The following is a 22,731-nucleotide window of genomic DNA, read 5'->3' on the forward strand; positions in this document are numbered from 1 at the left end:
AAGGCAGTGTGATGGTTCCCAGTACTGGTGTTAACTAAGGCAGTGTGATGGTACCTGTGGGGTTCCCAGGGCTGGTGTTTACTAAGGCAGTGTGATGGTTCCCAGGGCTGGTGTTTACTAAGGCAGTGTGATGGTACCTGTGGGGTTCCCAGTACTGGTGTTTACTAAGGCAGTGTGATGGTACCTGTGGGGTTCCCAGGGCTGGTGTTTACTAAGGCAGTGTGATGGTACCTGTGGGGTTCCCAGGACTGGTATTATAACTAAGGCAGTGTGATGGTACCTGTGGGGTTCCCAGTACTGGTATTAACTAAGGCAGTGTGATGGTACCTGTGGGGTTCCCAGGGCTGGTGTTTACTAAGGCAGTGTGATGGTACCTGTGGGGCTCCCAGGGCTGGTGTTAACTAAGGCAGTGTGATGGTTCCCAGTACTGGTGTTAACTAAGGCAGTGTGATGGTACCTGTGGGGTTCCCAGGGCTGGTGTTTACTAAGGCAGTGTGATGGTTCCCAGGGCTGGTGTTAACTAAGGCAGTGTGATGGTACCTGTGGGGTTCCCAGGGCTGGTGTTAACTAAGGCAGTGTGATGGTACCTGTGGGGCTCCCAGGGCTGGTGTTTACGCAGGCAGTGTGATGGTACCTGTGGGGTTCCCAGGGCTGGTGTTAACTAAGGCAGTGTGATGGTACCTGTGGGGTTCCCAGGGCTGGTGTTTACTAAGGCAGAGTGATGGTACCTGTGGGGTTCCCAGGGCTGGTGTTTACTAAGGCAGTGTGATGGTACCTGTGGGGTTCCCAGGGCTGGTGTTAACTAAGGCAGTGTGATGGTACCTGTGGGGTTCCCAGGGCTGGTGTTTACTAAGGCAGTGTGATGGTACCTGTGGGGTTCCCAGGGCTGGTGTTAACTAAGGCAGTGTGATGGTTCCCAGTACTGGTGTTAACTAAGGCAGTGTGATGGTACCTGTGGGGTTCCCAGGGCTGGTGTTTACTAAGGCAGTGTGATGGTTCCCAGGGCTGGTGTTTACTAAGGCAGTGTGATGGTACCTGTGGGGTTCCCAGTACTGGTGTTTACTAAGGCAGTGTGATGGTACCTGTGGGGTTCCCAGGGCTGGTGTTAACTAAGGCAGTGTGATGGTACCTGTGGGGCTCCCAGGGCTGGTGTTTACTAAGGCAGTGTGATGGTACCTGTGGGGTTCCCAGGGCTGGTGTTAACTAAGGCAGTGTGATGGTTCCCAGGGCTGGTGTTAACTAATGCAGTGTGATGGTACCTGTGGGGTTCCCAGGCCTGGTGTTAACTAAGGCAGTGTGATGGTACCTGTGGGGTTCCCAGGGCTGGTGTTTACTAAGGCAGAGTGATGGTACCTGTGGGGTTCCCAGGGCTGGTGTTTACTAAGGCAGTGTGATGGTACCTGTGGGGTTCCCAGGGCTGGTGTTAACTAAAGCAGTGTGATGGTACCTGTGGGGTTCCCAGGGCTGGTGTTTACTAAGGCAGTGTGATGGTACCTGTGGGGTTCCCAGGGCTGGTGTTAACTAAGGCAGTGTGATGGTACCTGTGGGGTTCCCAGGGCTGGTGTTAACTAAGGCAGTGTGATGGTACCTGTGGGGTTCCCAGTACTGGTGTTAACTAAGGCAGAGTGATGGTACCTGTGGGGTTCCCAGGGCTGGTGTTTACTAAGGCAGTGTGATGGTACCTGTGGGGTTCCCAGGGCTGGTGTTAACTAAGGCAGTGTGATGGTACCTGTGGGGTTCCCAGGGCTGGTGTTTACTAAGGCAGTGTGATGGTTCCCAGTACTGGTGTTAACTAAGGCAGTGTGATGGTACCTGTGGGGTTCCCAGTACTGGTGTTAACTAAGGCAGTGTGATGGTACCTGTGGGGTTCCCAGGGCTGGTGTTTACTAAGGCAGTGTGATGGTACCTGTGGGGCTCCCAGGGCTGGTGTTTACTAAGGCAGTGTGATGGTACCTGTGGGGTTCCCAGTACTGGTGTTAACTAAGGCAGTGTGATGGTACCTGTGGGGATCACTAAGGCAGTGTGATGGTACCTGTGGGGTTCCCAGGGCTGGTGTTTACTAAGGCAGTGTGATGGTACCTGTGGGGTTCCCAGGGCTGGTGTTTACTAAGGCAGTGTGATGGTACCTGTGGGGTTCCCAGGGCTGGTGTTAACTAAGGCAGTGTGATGGTTCCCAGGGCTGGTGTTTACTAAGGCAGTGTGATGGTACCTGTGGGGTTCCCAGTACTGGTGTTTACTAAGGCAGTGTGATGGTACCTGTGGGGTTCCCAGGGCTGGTGTTTACTAAGGCAGTGTGATGGTACCTGTGGGGTTCCCAGGGCTGGTGTTTACTAAGGCAGTGTGATGGTACCTGTGGGGTTCCCAGGGCTGGTGTTAACTAAGGCAGTGTTGGGGTTCCCAGGGCTGGTGTTTACTAAGGCAGTGTGATGGTACCTGTGGGGTTCCCAGGACTGGTGTTTACTAAGGCAGTGTGATGGTACCTGTGGGGTTCCCAGGGCTGGTGTTTACTAAGGCAGTGTGATGGTACCTGTGGGGTTCCCAGGGCTGGTGTTTACGAAGGCAGTGTGATGGTACCTGTGGGGTTCCCAGGGCTGGCAGTGTGATGGTACCTGTGGGGTTCCCAGGGCTGGTGTTTACTAAGGCAGTGTGATGGTACCTGTGGGGTTCCCAGGGCTGGTGTTTACTAAGGCAGTGTGATGGTACCTGTGGGGTTCCCAGGGCTGGTGTTTACTAAGGCAGTGTGATGGTACCTGTGGGGTTCCCAGGGCTGGTGTTTACTAAGGCAGTGTGATGGTACCTGTGGGGTTCCCAGGGCTGGTGTTTACTAAGGCAGTGTGATGGTACCTGTGGGGTTCCCAGTACTGGTGTTAACTAAGGCAGTGTGATGGTTCCCAGGGCTGGTGTTTACTAAGGCAGTGTGATGGTACCTGTGGGGTTCACTAAGGCAGTGTGATGGTACCTGTGGGGTTCCCAGTAATGGTGTTAACTAAGGCAGTGTGATGGTACCTGTGGGGTTCCCAGGACTGGTGTTTACTAAGGCAGTGTGATGGTACCTGTGGGGTTCCCAGGGCTGGTGTTTACTAAGGCAGTGTGATGGTACCTGTGGGGTTCACTAAGGCAGTGTGATGGTACCTGTGGGGTTCCCAGTACTGGTGTTAACTAAGGCAGTGTGATGGTACCTGTGGGGTTCCCAGGGCTGGTGTGATGGTACCCAGGGCTGGTGGGCAGTGTGATGGTACCTGTGGGGTTCCCAGGGCTGGTGTTTACTAAGGCAGTGTGATGTGGGGTTCCCAGGGCTGGTGTTTACTAAGGCAGTGTTTACTAAGAGTGGGTGGGGTTCCCAGGGCTGGTGTTTACTAAGGCAGTGTGATGGTACCTGTGGGGTTCCCAGGGCTGGTGTTAACTAAGGCAGTGTGATGGTACCTGTGGGGTTCCCAGGGCTGGTGTTAACTAAGGTGTTTAAGGGCTAAGGCAGTGTGATGGTACCTGTGGGGTTCCCAGGGCTGGTGTTTACTAAGGCAGTGTGATGGTACCTGTGGGGTTCCCAGGGCTGGTGTTAACTAAGGCAGTGTGATGGTACCTGTGGGGTTCCCAGGGCTGGTGTTTACTAAGGCAGTGTGATGGTACCTGTGGGGTTCCCAGGGCTGGTGTTTACTAAGGCAGTGTGATGGTACCTGTGGGGTTCCCAGGGCTGGTGTTACTAAGGCAGTGTGGTACCTGTGGGGTTCCCAGGGCTGGTGTTTACTAAGGCAGTGTGATGGTACCTGTGGGGTTCCCAGGGCTGGTGTTTACTAAGGCAGTGTGATGGTACCTGTGGGGTTCCCAGGACTGGTGTTTACTAAGGCAGTGTGATGGTACCTGTGGGGTTCCCAGGGCTGGTGTTTACTAAGGCAGTGTGATGGTACCTGTGGGTTCCCAGGACTGGTGTTTACTAAGGCAGGTACCTGTGGGGTTCCCAGGGCTGGTGTTTACTAAGGCAGTGTGATGGTACCTGTGGGGTTCCCAGGGCTGGTGTTTACTAAGGCAGTGTGATGTTACCTGTGGGGTTCCCAGGGCTGGTGTTTACTAAGGCAGTGTGATGGTACCTGTGGGGTTCCCAGGGCTGGTGTTAACTAAGGCAGTGTGATGGTTCCCAAGGCAGTGTGATGGTACCTGTGGGGTTCCCAGTACTGGTGTTAACTAAGGCAGTGTGATGGTACCTGTGGGGTTCCCAGGCGTTCTATCAGAGGAACCAGGTGCAGGGCTGTGTATTTAGTCTCCAGACGTTTCATCTTGGCATCAAGACGCTCACCCTCTACAATGAGAAGAGATAACAGAGTCACTGATCCGGACGGACGGACGGACGGACAGACAGACAGACAATCTTACCCTTGACATGGACCCTGGGAAGAATGTTCTGGAATGGTGCAGCATGTAGCAGGTCACACACCTCCTCCTGAGACTGAGAGTGAAAGAGAAGATTGTTTAAATTGTCTTTTTTAGCAGCCATCGTATTTTCCACTGAAACAAGGTGTTGCTGCTAGCTACTGGTCAGAGATGTTCCACTGAAACAAGGTGTTGCTGCTAGCTACTGGTCAGAGATGTTCCTCTGAAACAAGGTGTTGCTGCTAGCTACTGGTCAGAGATGTTCCACTGAAACAAGGTGTTGCTGCTAGCTACTGGTCAGAGATGTTCCACTGAAACAAGGTGTTGCTGCTAGCTACTGGTCAGAGATGTTCCTCTGAAACAAGGTGTTGCTGCTAGCTACTGGTCAGAGATGTTCCACTGAAACAAGGTGTTGCTGCTAGCTACTGGTCAGAGATGTTCCTCTGAAACAAGGTGTTGCTACTGGTCAGAGATGTTCCACTGAAACAAGGTGTTGCTGCTAGCTACTGGTCAGAGATGTTCCACTGAAACAAGGTGTTGCTGCTAGCTACTGGTCAGAGATGTTCCACTGAAATAAGGTGTTGCTGCTAGCTACTGGTCAGAGATGTTCCTCTGAAACAAGGTGTTGCTGCTAGCTACTGGTCAGAGATGTTCCTCTGAAACAAGGTGTTGCTGCTAGCTACTGGTCAGAGATGTTCCTCTGAAACAAGGTGTTGCTGCTAGCTACTGGTCAGAGATGTTCCACTGAAACAAGGTGTTGCTGCTAGCTACTGGTCAGAGATGTTCCACTGAAACAAGGTGTTGCTGCTAGCTACTGGTCAGAGATGTTCCTCTGAAACAAGGTGTTGCTGCTAGCTACTGGTCAGAGATGTTCCACTGAAACAAGGTGTTGCTGCTAGCTACTGGTCAGAGATGTTCCACTGAAATAAGGTGTTGCTGCTAGCTACTGGTCAGAGATGTTCCTCTGAAACAAGGTGTTGCTGCTAGCTACTGGTCAGAGATGTTCCTCTGAAACAAGGTGTTGCTGCTAGCTACTGGTCAGAGATGTTCCTCTGAAACAAGGTGTTGCTGCTAGCTACTGGTCAGAGATGTTCCTCTGAAACAAGGTGTTGCTGCTAGCTACTGGTCAGAGATGTTCCACTGAAACAAGGTGTTGCTGCTAGCTACTGGTCAGAGATGTTCCACTGAAACAAGGTGTTGCTGCTAGCTACTGGTCAGAGATGTTCCTCTGAAACAAGGTGTTGCTGTTAGCTACTGGTCAGAGATGTTCCTCTGAAACAAGGTGTTGCTGCTAGCTACTGGTCAGAGATGTTCCTCTGAAACAAGGTGTTGCTGCTAGCTACTGGTCAGAGATGTTCCACTGAAACAAGGTGTTGCTGCTAGCTACTGATCAGATATGTTCCTCTGAAACAAGGTGTTGCTGCTAGCTACTGGTCAGAGATGTTCCTCTGAAACAAGGTGTTGCTACTGGTCAGAGATGTTCCACTGAAACAAGGTGTTGCTGCTAGCTACTGGTCAGAGATGTTCCACTGAAACAAGGTGTTGCTGCTAGCTACTGGTCAGAGATGTTCCTCTGAAACAAGGTGTTGCTGCTAGCTACTGGTCAGAGATGTTCCACTGAAACAAGGTGTTGCTGCTAGCTACTGGTCAGAGATGTTCCACTGAAACAAGGTGTTGCTGCTAGCTACTGGTCAGAGATGTTCCTCTGAAACAAGGTGTTGCTGTTAGCTACTGGTCAGAGATGTTCCACTGAAACAAGGTGTTGCTGCTAGCTACTGGTCAGAGATGTTCCACTGAAACAAGGTGTTGCTGCTAGCTACTGGTCAGAGATGTTCCTCTGAAACAAGGTGTTGCTGCTAGCTACTGGTCAGAGATGTTCCACTGACACAAGGTGTTGCTGCTAGCTACTGGTCAGAGATGTTCCTCTGAAACAAGGCGTTGCTGCTAGCTACTGGTCAGAGATGTTCCACTGAAACAAGGTGTTGCTGCTAGCTACTGGTCAGAGATGTTCCACTGAAACAAGGTGTTGCTGCTAGCTACTGGTCAGAGATGTTCCACTGAAACAAGGTGTTGCTGCTAGCTACTGGTCAGAGATGTTCCTCTGAAACAAGGTGTTGCTGCTAGCTACTGGTCAGAGATGTTCCTCTGAAACAAGGTGTTGCTGCTAGCTACTGGTCAGAGATGTTCCACTGAAACAAGGTGTTGCTGCTAGCTACTGGTCAGAGATGTTCCACTGAAACAAGGTGTTGCTGCTAGCTACTGGTCAGAGATGTTCCACTGAAACAAGGTGTTGCTGCTAGCTACTGGTCAGATATGTTCCACTGAAACAAGGTGTTGCTACTGGTCAGAGATGTTCCTCTGAAACAAGGTGTTGCTGCTAGCTACTGGTCAGAGATGTTCCTCTGAAACAAGGTGTTGCTGCTAGCTACTGGTCAGAGATGTTCCTCTGAAACAAGGTGTTGCTGTTAGCTACTGGTCAGAGATGTTCCACTGAAACAAGGTGTTGCTGCTAGCTACTGGTCAGAGATGTTCCACTGAAACAAGGTATTGCTGCTAGCTACTGGTCAGAGATGTTCCTCTGAAACAAGGTGTTGCTGCTAGCTACTGGTCAGAGATGTTCCACTGAAACAAGGTGTTGCTGCTAGCTACTGGTCAGAGATGTTCCACTGAAACAAGGTGTTGCTGCTAGCTACTGGTCAGAGATGTTCCTCTGAAACAAGGTGTTGCTGCAAGCTACTGGTCAGAGATGTTCCACTGAAACAAGGTGTTGCTGCTAGCTACTGGTCAGAGATGTTCCTCTGAAACAAGGTGTTGCTGCTAGCTACTGGTCAGAGATGTTCCACTGAAACAAGGTGTTGCTGCTAGCTACTGGTCAGAGATGTTTCTCTGAAACAAGGTGTTGCTGCTAACTACTGGTCAGAGATGTTCCTCTGAAACAAGGTGTTGCTGCCAGCTACTGGTCAGAGATGTTCCACTGAAACAAGGTGTTGCTGCTAGCTACTGGTCAGAGATGTTCCACTGAAACAAGGTGTTGCTGCTAGCTACTGGTCAGAGATGTTCCTCTGAAACAAGGTGTTGCTGCTAGCTACTGGTCAGAGATGTTCCTCTGAAACAAGGTGTTGCTGCTAGCTACTGGTCAGAGATGTTTCTCTGAAACAAGGTGTTGCTGCTAGCTACTGGTCAGAGATGTTCCTCTGAAACAAGGTGTTGCTGCTAGCTACTGGTCAGAGATGTTCCACTGAAACAAGGTGTTGCTGCTAGCTACTGGTCAGAGATGTTCCACTGAAACAAGGTGTTGCTGCTAGCTACTGGTCAGAGATGTTCCACTGAAACAAGGTGTTGCTGCTAGCTACTGGTCAGAGATGTTCCTCTGAAACAAGGTGTTGCTGCTAGCTACTGGTCAGAGATGTTCCACTGACACAAGGTGTTGCTGCTAGCTACTGGTCAGAGATGTTCCTCTGAAACAAGGCGTTGCTGCTAGCTACTGGTCAGAGATGTTCCACTGAAACAAGGTGTTGCTGCTAGCTACTGGTCAGAGATGTTCCACTGAAACAAGGTGTTGCTGCTAGCTACTGGTCAGAGATGTTCCACTGAAACAAGGTGTTGCTGCTAGCTACTGGTCAGAGATGTTCCTCTGAAACAAGGTGTTGCTGCTAGCTACTGGTCAGAGATGTTCCTCTGAAACAAGGTGTTGCTGCTAGCTACTGGTCAGAGATGTTCCACTGAAACAAGGTGTTGCTGCTAGCTACTGGTCAGAGATGTTCCACTGAAACAAGGTGTTGCTGCTAGCTACTGGTCAGAGATGTTCCACTGAAACAAGGTGTTGCTGCTAGCTACTGGTCAGATATGTTCCACTGAAACAAGGTGTTGCTACTGGTCAGAGATGTTCCTCTGAAACAAGGTGTTGCTGCTAGCTACTGGTCAGAGATGTTCCTCTGAAACAAGGTGTTGCTGCTAGCTACTGGTCAGAGATGTTCCACTGACACAAGGTGTTGCTGACAAGCTGCTGGTCAGAGATTGTGTCATGTTGTGTTCATTGTATGAATAACTGGCACCCAGTGATTTGAGCTTTTCAGTTTCCGGACTTTCCAATGTGAGTTCACTTGCCAACAGCTCCCCTGGGGAACTCAGACCACGCTGTCCCCCTACACTCCCCTGGGGAACTCTGACCACGCTGTCCCCCTACGTTCCCCTGGGGAACTCAGACCACACTGTCCCCCTACACTCCCATGGGGAACTCAGACCACGCTGTCCCCCTACGCTCCCCTGGGGAACTCAGACCACGCTGTCCCCCTACGCTCCCCTGGGGAACTCAGACCACGCTGTCCCCCTACGCTCCCCTGGGGAACTCAGACCACGCTGTCCCCCTACGCTCCCCTGGGGAACACAGACCACGCTGTCCCCCTACGCTCCCCTGGGGAACTCAGACCACGCTGTCCCCCTACACTCCCCTGGGGAACACAGACCACGCTGTCCCCCTACGTTCCCCTGGGAACTCAGACCACGCTGTCCCCCTACGTTCCCCTGGGAACTCAGACCACGCTGTCCCCCTACGTTCCCCTGGGAACTCAGACCACGTTGTCCCCCTACACTCCCCTGGGGAACTCAGACCACGCTGTCCCCCTACACTCCCCTGGGGAACTCAGACCACGCTGTCCCCCTACACTCCCCTGGGGAACTCAGACCACGCTGTCCCCCTACACTCCCCTGGGGAACTCAGACCACGCTGTCTCCCTACACTCCCCTGGGGAACTCAGACCACACTATCCCCCTACACTCCCCTGGGGATCTCAGACCACGCTGTCCCCCTACGCTCCCCTGGGGAACTCAGACCGCGCTGTCCCCCGACGCTCCCCTGGGGAACTCAGACCGCGCTGTCCCCCTACGCTCCCCTGGGGAACTCAAACCGCGCTGTCCCCCTACACTCCCCTGGGGAACTCAGACCACGCTGTCCCCCTACGTTCCCCTGGGGAACTCAGACCACGCTGTCCCCCTACGCTCCCCTGGGGAACTCAGACCACGCTGTCCCCCTACGTTCCCCTGGGGAACTCAGACCACGCTGTCCCCCTACACTCCCCTGGGGAACTCAGACCACGCTGTCCCCCTACACTCCCCTGGGGAACTCAGACCACGCTGTCCCCCTACGTTCCCCTGGGGAACTCAGACCACGCTGTTCCCCTACGCTCCCCTGGGGAACTCAGACCACGCTGTCCCCCTACGTTCCCCTGGGGAACTCAGACCACGCTGTCCCCCTACGCTCCCCTGGGGAACTCAGACCACGCTGTCCCCCTACGCTCCCCTGGGGAACTCAGACCACGCTGTCCCCCTACGCTCCCCTGGGGAACTCAGACCACGCTGTCCCCCTACACTCCCCTGGGGAACTCAGACCACGCTGTCCCCCTACGTTCCCCTGGGGAACTCAGACCACGCTGTCCCCCTACACTCCCCTGGGGAACTCAAGAGAGATTCCCATTCTTAAATGTATCTTTTGAGTCTTTTACACCAGCTGAAAATATACTTCACAGCAGTTAAGATTGTACAATGATTTTACACTACACTTGCTTGTTTAGTCAAGTGAACTATTAGAATTTTAGCAACCAGGAAATGACGGATCGATTTCTGCACATTTAAATCTTTTATCTTGCACATTTACCTGGGTCAGTCTATCACGAAAAGAGCAAGTGTTCCTAATGTTTTGTATAGTCAGCATACATTGCTAAATTTTCCTCTAGTTGTATATAATGTATGGAAACTGTTTCAACTCCGCTGTCTGTAAACGTTGTCTATCGCCATATCACCAGGTAACATTCTGAGTATGTTGTCTAGCACTAACAGCACCATATCACCAGGTAACAATCTGAGTATGTTGTCTAGCAGCACCATATCACCAGGTAACAATCTGAGTATGTTGTCTATCAGCACCACATCACCAGGTAACAATCTGAGTATGTTGTCTAGCAGCACCATATCACCAGGTAACAATCTGAGTATGTTGTCTATCAGCACCACATCACCAGGTAACATTCTGAGTATGTTGTGGTTGTGTAGACGTGTCGTGGTTGTGTAGACGTGTCGTGGTCGTGTAGACGTGTTGTGGTTGTGTAGACGTGTTGGGGTTGTTTAGACGTGTCGTGGTTGTGTAGACGTGTCGTGGTCGTGTAGACGTGTCGTGGTTGTGTAGACGTGTTGTGGTTGTGTAGACGTGTCGTGGTTGTGTAGACGTGTCGTGGTTGTGTAGACGTGTCGTGGTTGTGTAGACGTGTCGTGGTTGTGTAGACGTGTCGTGGTCGTGTAGACTTGTCGTGGTTGTGTAGACGTGTCGTGGTTGTGTAGACGTGTCGTGGTCGTGGTTGTGTAGACGTGTCGTGGTCGTGTAGACGTGTCGTGGTTGTGTAGACGTGTCGTGGTCGTGTAGACGTGTCGTGGTTGTGTAGACGTGTCGTGGTCGTGGTCGTGTAGACGTGTCGTGGTTGTGTAGACGTGTCGTGGTCGTGTAGACGTGTCGTGGTCGTGGTTGTGTAGACGTGTTGTGGTCGTGGTTGTGTAGACGTGCCGTGGTTGTGTAGACGTGTCGTGGTCGTGTAGACGTGTCGTGGTCGTGGTTGTGTAGACGTGTTGTGGTTGTGTAGACGTGTCGTGGTCGTGGTTGTGTAGATGTGTCGTGGTCGTGGTTGTGTAGACGTGTCATGGTTGTGTAGACATGTTGTGGTTGTGTAGACGTGTCGTGGTCGTGGTTGTGTAGACGTGTCGTGGTTGTGTAGACGTGTCGTGGTTGTGTAGACGTGTCGTGGTCGTGGTTGTGTAGACGTGTCGTGGTTGTGTTGACGTGTCGTGGTTGTGTAGACGTGTCGTGGTCGTGGTTGTATAGACGTGTCGTGGTCGTGGTTGTGTAGACGTGTCGTGGTTGTGTAGACGTGTCGTGGTCGTGGTTGTGTAGACGTGTCGTGGTCGTGGTTGTGTAGACCTGTTGTGGTTGTGTAGACGTGTCGTGGTCGTGGTTGTGTAGACCTGTTGTGGTTGTGTAGACGTGTCGTGGTCGTGGTTGTGTAGACGTGTCGTGGTGGTGGTTGTGTAGACGTGTCGTGGTTGTGTAGACGTGTCGTGGTTGTGTAGACGTGTCGTGGTTGTGTAGACGTGTCGTGGTCGTGGTTGTGTAGACGTGTTGTGGTTGTGTAGACGTGTCGTGGTTGTGTAGACGTGTCGTGGTTGTGGTTGTGTAGACGTGTTGTGGTTGTGTAGACGTGTCGTGGTTGTGTAGACGTGTCGTGGTTGTGTAGACGTGTCGTGGTTGTGTAGACGTGTTGTGGTTGTGTAGACGTGTCGTGGTCGTGGTTGTGTAGACGTGTCGTGGTCGTGGTTGTGTAGACGTGTCGTGGTTGTGTAGACGTGTCGTGGTTGTGGTTGTGTAGACGTGTCGTGGTTGTGTAGACGTGTCGTGGTTGTGGTTCGTACCAGGCTCTGTTCGCTGAGCAGACAGAAGAGCAGTGCATTGCCCACCTCCCTAAGGTTCTGGAAGCAGACGGTCTTCAGTTCGGCGTACTCTACTATGTCCTTCAGCTGGTGGTGGAAAAACTCCAGTATACCTGGCGGGGAGGAGAGACGGGAGACGGCTACGTCAGCTAAACAAATCAAAGGATCGATTAAGGACACTCTAAACGGCTAGCTACTGTAGTCTACTTTGCCTTGCTCAAACGTTTAATGACATAAATATCTAACAGACAGTGCACATTGAAGGGAGATCCTTGTCTCTCCTCCGGACTCACCCGGCGAGCCGTACTCGTGGCGAGGGAGACGGCAGATCTTAGGCATCACCTCCATCAGGGTCTTCACATACTGCATGATGGTGCCCTGATGGTGCCCTGGAGCTGAGGGGGGTTAATAACATCCTGCATGATGGTGCCCTGGAGCTGAGGGGGTTAATAACATCCTGCATGATGGTGCCCTGGAGCTGAGGGGGGTTAATAACATCCTGCATGATGGTGCCCTGGAGCTGAGGGGGGGGTTAATAACATCCTGCATGATGGTGCCCTGGAGCTGAGGGGGTTAATAACATCCTGCATGATGGTGCCCTGGAGCTGAGGGGGTTAATAACATCCTGCATGATGGTGCCCTGGAGCTGAGGGGGGTTAATAACATCCTGCATGATGGTGCCCTGGAGCTGAGGGGGGTTAATAACATCCTGCATGATGGTGCCCTGGAGCTGAGGGGGTTAATAACATCCTGCACGATGGTGCCCTGGAGCTGAGGGGGGTTAATAACATCCTGCATGATGGTGCCCTGGAGCTGAGGGGGGTTAATAACATCCTGCATGATGGTGCCCTGGAGCTGAGGGGGGTTAATAACATCCTGCATGATGGTGCCCTGGAGCTGAGGGGGGGGGGGGTTAATAACATACTGCCCTGGAACTCTCCATTCCTCCTCTCTCCTTCTCCTCATTCCTCCCTCCCTCCCTCTCTCCATTCCTCCTCCCTCCCTCCCTCTCTCTCTCCATTCCTCCTCCCTCCCTCTCCCTCCCTCTCCATTCCTCCTCCCTCCCTCTCCATTCCTCCTCCCTCCCTCTCCATTCCTCCTCCCTCCCTCTCCATTCCTCCTCCCTCTCCATTTCTCCTCCCTCCCTCTCCATTCCTCCTCCCTCTCTCCACTCTCAATTCCTCCTCCCTCCACTCTCCATTCCTCCTCCCTCCACTCTCCATTCCTCCTCCCTCCACTCTCCCTTCCTCTCTCCAGTCTTCATTCCTCCTCCCTCCCTCTCTCCACTCTCCATTCCTCCTCCCTCCCTCTCTCCATTCCTCCTCCCTCCCTCTCTCCACTCTCCATTCCTCCTCCTTCCCTCTCCATTCCTCCTCCCTCCCTCTCTCCATTCCTCCTCCCTCCCTCTCTCATTCCTCCTCCCTCCCTCCCTCCCTCCCTCCCCCTCCCTCCCTCTCTCCATTCCTCCTCCCTCACCCTCACTGCCCATTCCTCCTCCCTCCCTCTCTCCACTCTCCATTCCTCCTCCTTCCCTCTCCATTCCTCCTCCCTCCCTCTCTCCATTCCTCCTCCCTCCCTCTCTCCATTCCTCCCTCCCTCCCTCCCTCCATTCCTCCTCCCTCTCTCCATTCCTCCTCCCTCCCTCTCCATTCCTCCTCCTTCCCTCTCCATTCCTCCTCCCTCCCTCTCCATTCCTCCTCCCTCCCTCCCTCTCTCCATTCCTCCTCCCTCCCTCCCTCTCTCCATTCCTCCTCCCTCCCTCCCTCTCTCCATTCCTCCTCCCTCCCTCCCTCTCTCCATTCCTCCTCCCTCCCTCCCTCTCTCCATTCCTCCTCCCTCCCTCCCTCTCTCCATTCCTCCTCCCTCCCTCCCTCCCTCCCTCCCTCCCTCCATTCCTCCTCCCTCCCTCCCTCCCTCCCTCCCTCCCTCCCTCCCTCCCTCCCTCCCTCCCTCCCTCCCTCCCTCTCTCCATCCCCTCCCTTCCTCCTCCATTCCTCCCTCCCTCCCTCCCTCCCTCCCTCCCCTCCCCTCCCTCCCTCCCTCCCTCTCCATTCCTCCTCCCTCACCCTCACTCTCCATTCCTCCTCCCTCCCTCTCTCCATTCCTCCTCCCTCCCTCCCTCTCTCCATTCCTCCTCCCTCCCTCCATTCCTCCTCCCTCCCTCCCTCTCTCTCCATTCCTCCCTCCCTCCCTCCCTCCATTCCTCCTCCCTCCCTCCCTCCCTCTCCCCTCCCTCCCTCCCCCTCCCTCCATTCCTCCTCCCTCCCTCCCTCCCTCCCTCCCTCTCTCCATTCCTCCTCCCTCCAATCTCCCTTCCACCCTCACTCTCCATCCCCCTCTCGCCCACTTACCCTCCACCCCCTCACTCATCCCATCCCTTCTCCTTTCTCACCAGGCTCTTGACCACTTTGAGCAGTTCCTCCATGACCACAGCGATGCCCTGGTACCCCAGCAGACGACACATGGCCTTGATGTGAGGAGGACCAACAAAGTGTCTGTAGAAACCAAAGATACTGCTGTACGCCAGGTTCAGAGCCTGTAGAGAGGGGAGAGGTAGAGGGAGACAGGAAGTTAAGGGCCTGTAGAGAGGGGAGAGGTAGAGGGAGACAGGAAGTTAAGGGCCTGTAGAGAGGGGAGAGGTAGAGGGAGACAGGAAGTTAAGGGCCTGTAGAGAGGGGAGAGGTAGAGGGAGACAGGAAGTTAAGGGCCTGTAGAGAGGGGAGAGGGATACAGGAAGTTAAGGGCCTGTAGAAACCAAAGATACTGCTGTATGCCAGGTTCAGAGCCTGTAGAGAGGTAGAGGGAGACAGGAAGTTAAGGGCCTGTAGAGAGGGGAGAGGTAGAGGGAGACAGGAAGTTAAGGGCCTGTAGAGAGGGGAGAGGTAGAGGGAGACAGGAAGTTAAGGGCCTGTAGAGAGGGGAGAGGTAGAGGGAGACAGGAAGTTAAGGGCCTGTAGAGAGGGGAGAGGTAGAGGGAGACAGGAAGTTAAGGGCCTGTAGAGAGGGGAGAGGTGGAGGGAGATAGGAAGTTAAGGGCCTGTAGAGAGGGGAGAGGTAGACAGGAAGTTAAGGGCCTGTAGAAACCAAAGATACTGCTGTACCCCAGGTTCAGAGCCTGAAGAGGGTGGAGAGAGGGAGACAGAGGGATAGAAAAGAGAGCGAGAGAGAGGGAAACAGGGTGAAAGAGAGAAAGTTATGCCAGAATTTTCCCCTACAATATTCACTTTCTCGCTCCCTCCCTGTCTGTTAGCTCTGAGTTGCTGTTGCTGTAATCGCTCAGTGGTGATGCTCAGAATTGAAGGAGAAGTGTCCCACTCCACTGTAGGGGACTGGAGGAGAAGTGTCCCACTCCACTGTAGGGGACTGGAGGAGAAGTGTCCCACTCCACTGTAGGGGACTGGAGGAGAAGTGTCCCACTCCACTGTAGGGGACTGGAGGAGAAGTGTCCCACTCCACTGTAGGGGACTGGAGGAGAAGTGTCCCACTCCACTGTAGGGGACTGGAGGAGAAGTGTCCCACTCCACTGTAGGGGACTGGAGGAGAAGTGTCCCACTCCACTGTAGGGGACTGGAGGAGAAGTGTCCCACTCCACTGTAGGGGACTGGAGGAGAAGTGTCCCACTCCACTGTAGGGGACTGGAGGAGAAGTGTCCCACTCCACTGTAGGGGACTGGAGGAGAAGTGTCCCACTCCACTGTAGGGGACTGGAGGAGAAGTGTCCCACTCCACTGTAGGGGACTGGAGGAGAAGTGTCCCACTCCACTGTAGGGGACTGGAGGAGAAGTGTCCCACTCCACTGTAGGGGACTGGAGGAGAAGTGTCCCACTCCACTGTAGGGGACTTGACTCTGGACTCTGACTCTGTTTTACAAATCTTTCATTGAGAGTATTTTAACTTGTTAGTTTGGTAATGCATATGTCAGCCAGAGAAATATGCTGAGAAGGATTATCACCACAGCAAGCGAGGTACTTGGAGTCAAACAGACAGTTTTCCGTACAGGTGCTGGGTAGGGTTATTCTGACCTTTGACCCGTACAGGTAATGGGGCTGGGTAGGGTTATACTGACCTTTGACCCGTACAGGTAATGGGGCTGGGTAGGTTTATACTGACCTTTGACCCGTACTCAGGTCTGGGGCTGGGTAGGGTTGTACTGACCTTTGACCCATACAGGTACTGGGGCTGGGTAGGGTTATACTGACCTTTGACCCGTACAGGTACTGGGGCCGGGTAGGGTTATACTGACCTTTGACCCATACAGGTACTGGGGCTGGGTAGGGTTGTACTGACCTTTGACCCATACAGGTACTGGGGCTGGGCGTTGGGTGGCTTGTCCCTCTGGAACTCCTGAGAGAAGGGCAGGACCGTGCGGACAAATCTAGAGAGGAAGAGAGAGATTGGATATTAATAATTAATATTTTTCCATTAACCACAGAGAGCCCTCACAACGTCAGGGAGAGAGACAGGAATACATTTCAGAATGGTGATTAAGAACTTAAAACAAGTCCACCTGGTTTCTACCCCCATCCTCTCTCTCCCCCACCAGGGATCCACCTGGTTTCTACCCCCCCTCTCTCTCCCCCATCAGGGATCCACCTGGTTTCTACCCCCTCTCTCTCCCCCATCAGGGATCCGCCTGGTTTCTACCCTCCCTCTCTCTCCCCCATCAGGGATCCACCTGGTTTCTACCCCCTCCTCTCTCTCCCCCATCTGGGATCCACCTGGTTTCTACCCTCCCTCTCTCTCCCCCATCAGGGATCCACCTGGTTTCTACCCCCTCCTCTCTCTCCCCCATCTGGGATCCACCTGGTTTCTACCCTCCCTCTCTCTCCCCCATCAGGGATCCACCTGGTTTCTACCCCCTCCTCTCTCTCCCCCATCTGGGATCCACCTGGTTTCTACCCCCTCTCTCTCCCTCCCCATCAGGGATCCAGCTGGTTTCTACCCCCCTCTCTCTCCCCCATCAGGGATCCAGCTGGTTGTATGTGGTGTGTGTAGTTGTAGCAGTAGTTGTAGCAGTAGTTGTGTGTAGTTGTAGCAGTAGTTGTGTGTAGTTGTAGCAGTAGTTGTGTGTAGTTGTAGCTGTAGTTGTGTGTAGTTGTAGCAGTAGTTGTGTGTAGTTGTAGCAGTAGTTGGGTGTAGTTGTAGCAGTAGTTGGGTGTAGTTGTAGCTGTAGTTGTGTGTAGTTGTAGCAGTAGTTGTGTGTAGTTGTAGCAGTAGTTGTATGTGGTTGTGTAGTATTAGTTGTGTCTAGTTGTAGCAGTAGTTGTGTGTAGTTGTAGCAGTAGTTGTGTGTAGTTGTGTGTAGTTGTAGCAGTAGTTGTGTGTAGTTGTAGCTGTAGTTGTGTGTAGTTGCAGCAGTAGTTGTGTGTAGTTGTAGCTGTAGTTGTGTGTAGTTGTAGCAGTAGTTGTGTGTAGTTGTAGCTGTAGTTGTGTGTAGTTGTAGCAGTAGTTGTGTGTAGTTGTGTGTAGTTGTAGAAGTAGTTGTGTCTAGTTGTAGCAGTAGTTGTGTGTAGTTGTGTGTAGTTGTAGCAGTAGTTGTGTGTAGTTGTAGCAGTAGTTGTAGCAGTAGTTGTGTGTAGTTGTAGCAGTAGTAGTATGTGGTTGTGTAGTATTAGTTGTGTCTAGTTGTAGCAGTAGTTGTGTGTAGTTGTAGCAGTAGTTGTGTGTTGTTCTATTAGTAGTTGTGTGTAGTTGTGTGTAGTTGTAGCAGTAGTTGTGTGTAGTTGTAGTTGTAGCAGTAGTTGTGTGTAGTTGTAGCAGTAGTTGTAGCTGTAGTTGTGTGTAGTTGTAGCTGTAGTTGTGTGTAGTTGTAGCAGTAGTTGTGTGTAGTTGTAGCAGTAGTTGTGTTACCTGTTGGTAGATCCCTTGTAGCAGTAGTTGTGTGTAGTTGTGTGTAGTTGTAGCAGTAGTTGTGTGTAGTTGTGTGTAGTTGTAGCAGTAGTTGTGTGTAGTTGTGTGTAGTTGTAGCAGTAGTTGTGTGTAGTTGTAGCAGTAGTTGTAGCAGTAGTTGTGTGTAGTTGTAGCAGTAGTTGTGTGTAGTTGTAGCAGTAGTTGTGTGTAGTTGTAGCAGTAGTTGTGTGTAGTTGTAGCAGTAGTTGTGTGTAGTTGTAGCAGTAGTTGTGTCTAGTTGTGTTACCTGTTCGTAGATCCATTGTAGCAGTAGTTGTAGCAGTAGTTGTGTTACCTGTTGGTAGATCCATTGTAGCAGTAGTTGGGGAGGAAATCGTAGTTGAGTTCCCAGAAGACATGGAGTGTGATGCGTCCGTAGGGGGCGGAGACATTGTGATTGGCCTCCCGGAACATGGCGTCCATACTGTCCAGCGTCAGGAACTTAGACAGCAGCTTGTGGGTCATACGGTTGATGTTCATAAGACCTTCTAGTTCCTGTTACAAGGAGGAGGAGAAGACAGCTTGTGGGTCATACGGTTGATATTCATCAGACCTTCTAGTTCCTGTTACAAGGAGGAGGAGAAGACAGCTTGTGGGTCATACGGTTGATGTTCATAAGACCTTCTAGTTCCTGTTACAAGGAGGAGGAGAAGACAGCTTGTGGGTCATACGGTTGATATTCATCAGACCTTCTAGTTCCTGTTACAAGGAGGAGGAGAAGACAGCTTGTGGGTCATACGGTTGATATTCATCAGACCTTCTAGTTCCTGTTACAAGGAGGAGGAGAAGACAGCTTGTGGGTCATACGGTTGATGTTCATAAGACCTTCTAGTTCCTGTTACAAGGAGGAGGAGAAGACAGCTTGTGGGTCATACGGTTGATATTCATCAGACCTTCTAGTTCCTGTTACAAGGAGGAGGAGAAGACAGCTTGTGGGTCATACGGTTGATGTTCATAAGACCTTCTAGTTCCTGTTACAAGGAGGAGGAGAAGACAGCTTGTGGGTCATACGGTTGATATTCATCAGACCTTCTAGTTCCTGTTACAAGGAGGAGGAGAAGACAGCTTGTGGGTCATACGGTTGATGTTCATCAGACCTTCTAGTTCCTGTTACAAGGAGGAGGAGAAGACAGCTTGTGGGTCATACGGTTGATATTCATCAGACCTTCTAGTTCCTGTTACAAGGAGGAGGAGAAGACAGCTTGTGGGTCATAAGGTTGATGTTCATCAGACCTTCTAGTTCCTGTTAGAAGGAGGAGGAGAAGACAGCTTGTGGGTCATACGGTTGATATTCATCAGACCTTCTAGTTCCTGTTACAAGGAGGAGGAGAAGACAGCTTGTGGGTCATACGGTTGATGTTCATCAGACCTTCTAGTTCCTGTTACAAGGAGGAGGAGAAGACAGCTTGTGGGTCATACGGTTGATGTTCATAAGACCTTCTAGTTCCTGTTACAAGGAGGAGGAGAAGACAGCTTGTGGGTCATAAGGTTGATGTTCATCAGACCTTCTAGTTCCTGTTACAAGGAGGAGGAGAAGACAGCTTGTGGGTCATACGGTTGATATTCATCAGACCTTCTAGTTCCTGTTACAAGGAGGAGGAGGAGACAGCTTGTGGGTCATACGGTTGATATTCATCAGACCTTCTAGTTCCTGTTACAAGGAGGAGGAGAAGACAGCTTGTGGGTCATACGGTTGATATTCATCAGACCTTCTAGTTCCTGTTACAAGGAGGAGGAGAAGACAGCTTGTGGGTCATACGGTTGATGTTCATAAGACCTTCTAGTTCCTGTTACAAGGAGGAGGAGAAGACAGCTTGTGGGTCATACGGTTGATATTCATCAGACCTTCTAGTTCCTGTTACAAGGAGGAGGAGAAGACAGCTTGTGGGTCATACGGTTGCTATTCATCAGACCTTCTAGTTCCTGTTACAAGGAGGAGGAGAAGACAGCTTGTGGGTCATACGGTTGATATTCATCAGACCTTCTAGTTCCTGTTACAAGGAGGAGGAGAAGACAGCTTGTGGGTCATACGGTTGATGTTCATAAGACCTTCTAGTTCCTGTTACAAGGAGGAGGAGAAGACAGCTTGTGGGTCATACGGTTGATATTCATCAGACCTTCTAGTTCCTGTTACAAGGAGGAGGAGAAGACAGCTTGTGGGTCATACGGTTGATGTTCATCAGACCTTCTAGTTCCTGTTACAAGGAGGAGGAGAAGACAGCTTGTGGGTCATACGGTTGATATTCATCAGACCTTCTAGTTCCTGTTACAAGGAGGAGGAGAAGACAGCTTGTGGGTCATAAGGTTGATGTTCATCAGACCTTCTAGTTCCTGTTAGAAGGAGGAGGAGAAGACAGCTTGTGGGTCATACGGTTGATATTCATCAGACCTTCTAGTTCCTGTTACAAGGAGGAGGAGAAGACAGCTTGTGGGTCATACGGTTGATATTCATCAGACCTTCTAGTTCCTGTTACAAGGAGGAGGAGAAGACAGCTTGTGGGTCATACGGTTGATATTCATCAGACCTTCTAGTTCCTGTTACAAGGAGGAGGAGAAGACAGCTTGTGGGTCATACGGTTGATGTTCATCAGACCTTCTAGTTCCTGTTACAAGGAGGAGGAGAAGACAGCTTGTGGGTCATACGGTTGATATTCATCAGACCTTCTAGTTCCTGTTACAAGGAGGAGGAGAAGACAGCTTGTGGGTCATAAGGTTGATGTTCATCAGACCTTCTAGTTCCTGTTAGAAGGAGGAGGAGAAGACAGCTTGTGGGTCATACGGTTGATATTCATCAGACCTTCTAGTTCCTGTTACAAGGAGGAGGAGAAGACAGCTTGTGGGTCATACGGTTGATATTCATCAGACCTTCTAGTTCCTGTTACAAGGAGGAGGAGAAGACAGCTTGTGGGTCATACGGTTGATATTCATCAGACCTTCTAGTTCCTGTTACAAGGAGGAGGAGAAGACAGCTTGTGGGTCATACGGTTGATATTCATCAGACCTTCTAGTTCCTGTTACAAGGAGGAGGAGAAGACAGCTTGTGGGTCATACGGTTGATATTCATCAGACCTTCTAGTTCCTGTTACAAGGAGGAGGAGAAGACAGCTTGTGGGTCATACGGTTGATATTCATCAAACCTTCTAGTTCCTGTTACAAGGAGGAGGAGAAGACAGCTTGTGGGTCATACGGAGGATGTCCAATCAGACCTTCTCGTTCCTGTTACACAGTGGACAGTCAATAAATAACACAGACACACTTAAAGCAGGTCGTACCACGATGGATGTGAGGTCCTCGCTCTCAAAGCGGTTGATGGCCAGCTCCAGAGACTTGTAGAGAGCAGCAGACACTCTCTGAGTGATCAGACGGTTCAGGTCTATGGAACGACCCAGGAGCTAGAGAGAGGAGAGAGACCAACATGAGACACAACCCAGGTAGGGGACTGTTAGGGAGAGTCGAGAGGAGAGGAACCAACATGAGACACAACCCAGGTAGGGGACTGTTAGGGAGAGTCGAGAGGAGAGGGACCAACATGAGACACAACCCAGGTAGGGGACTGTTAGGGAGAGTCGAGAGGAGAGGGACCAACATGAGACACAACCCAGGTAGGGGACTGTTAGGGAGAGTCGAGAGGAGAGGAACCAACATGAGACACAACCCAGGTAGGGGACTGTTAGGGAGAGTCGAGAGGAGAGGGACCAACATGAGACACAACCCAGGTAGGGGACTGTTAGGGAGAGTCGAGAGGAGAGGGACCAACATGAGACACAACCCAGGTAGGGGACTGTTAGGGAGAGTCGAGAGGAGAGGGACCAACATGAGACACAACCCAGGTAGGGGACTGTTAGGGAGAGTCGAGAGGAGAGGAACCAACATGAGACACAACCCAGGTAGGGGACTGTTAGGGAGAGTCGAGAGGAGAGGGACCAACATGAGACACAACCCAGACAGGGGACTGTTAGGGAGAGGAGAGGAACCAACATGAGACACAACCCAGACAGGGGACTGTTAGGGAGAGTCGAGAGGAGAGGGACCAACATGAGACACAACCCAGGTAGGGGACTGTTAAGGAGAGTCGAGAGGAGAGGGACCAACATGAGACACAACCCAGACAGGGGACTGTTAGGGAGAGTCGAGAGGAGAGGGACCAACATGAGACACAACCCAGACAGGGGACTGTTAGGGAGAGTCGAGGAGAGGGACCAACATGAGACACAACCCAGACAGGGGACTGTTAGGGAGAGTCGAGAGGAGAGGAACCAACATGACAACCCAGGTAGGGGACACAACCAACATGAGACACAACCCAGGTAGGGGACTGTTAGGGAGAGTCGAGGAGAGAGGACCAACATGAGACACAACCCAGGTAGGGGACTGAGGCATGAGACACAAATCCCAGGTAGGGGAGTTAGGAGAGTCGAGAGGAGAGGAACCAACATGAGACACAACCCAGGTAGGGGACTGTTAGGGAGAGTCAACACAACCAGACAGGGGACTGTTAGGAGAGTCGAGACCAACATGAGACACAACCCAGGTAGGGGACTGTTAGGGAGAGTAGGAGGACTGAGACACAACCCAGGGACTGTTAGTCGAGAGGAGAGGGACCAACATGAGACACAACCCAGGACAGGGGACTGTTAGGGGGAGAGTCGAGAGGAGAGGGACCAACATGAGACACAACCCAGGTGAGACACAGGGGACTGTTAGGAGAGGGACCAACATGAGACACAACCCAGAGACTGTTAGGAGAGGAACCAACATGAGACACAACCCAGGTAGGGGACTGTTAGGGAGAGTCGAGAGGAGAGGGACCAACATGAGACACAACCCAGGTAGGGGACTGTTAGGGAGAGTCGAGAGGAGAGGGACCAACATGAGACACAACCCAGGTAGGGGACTGTTAGGGAGAGTCGAGAGGAGAGGAACCAACATGAGACACAACCCAGGTAGGGGACTGTTAGGGAGAGGAGAGGAACCAACATGAGACACAACCCAGACAGGGGACTGTTAG

The 22,731-nt window shown here is 52.0% G+C and overlaps 1 protein-coding gene across 1 annotated transcript in view; it reads right to left on the reverse strand.

The window, feature by feature from the left end:
- cyfip1 (cytoplasmic FMR1 interacting protein 1) overlaps positions 1-22,731 on the reverse strand; it is a 202,865-nt gene that overhangs the window by 38,306 nt on the left and 141,828 nt on the right. The window contains 8 exon segments of the mRNA XM_052475754.1: positions 4,200-4,294; positions 4,369-4,441; positions 11,818-11,948; positions 12,129-12,213; positions 14,228-14,371; positions 16,122-16,209; positions 18,019-18,218; positions 20,996-21,115. Coding sequence (XP_052331714.1) covers positions 4,200-4,294; positions 4,369-4,441; positions 11,818-11,948; positions 12,129-12,213; positions 14,228-14,371; positions 16,122-16,209; positions 18,019-18,218; positions 20,996-21,115 — 936 coding nt within the window.

This window comes from Oncorhynchus keta, chromosome 22 (assembly GCF_023373465.1).
Source record: "Oncorhynchus keta strain PuntledgeMale-10-30-2019 chromosome 22, Oket_V2, whole genome shotgun sequence".
NCBI lineage: Eukaryota > Metazoa > Chordata > Actinopteri > Salmoniformes > Salmonidae > Oncorhynchus > Oncorhynchus keta.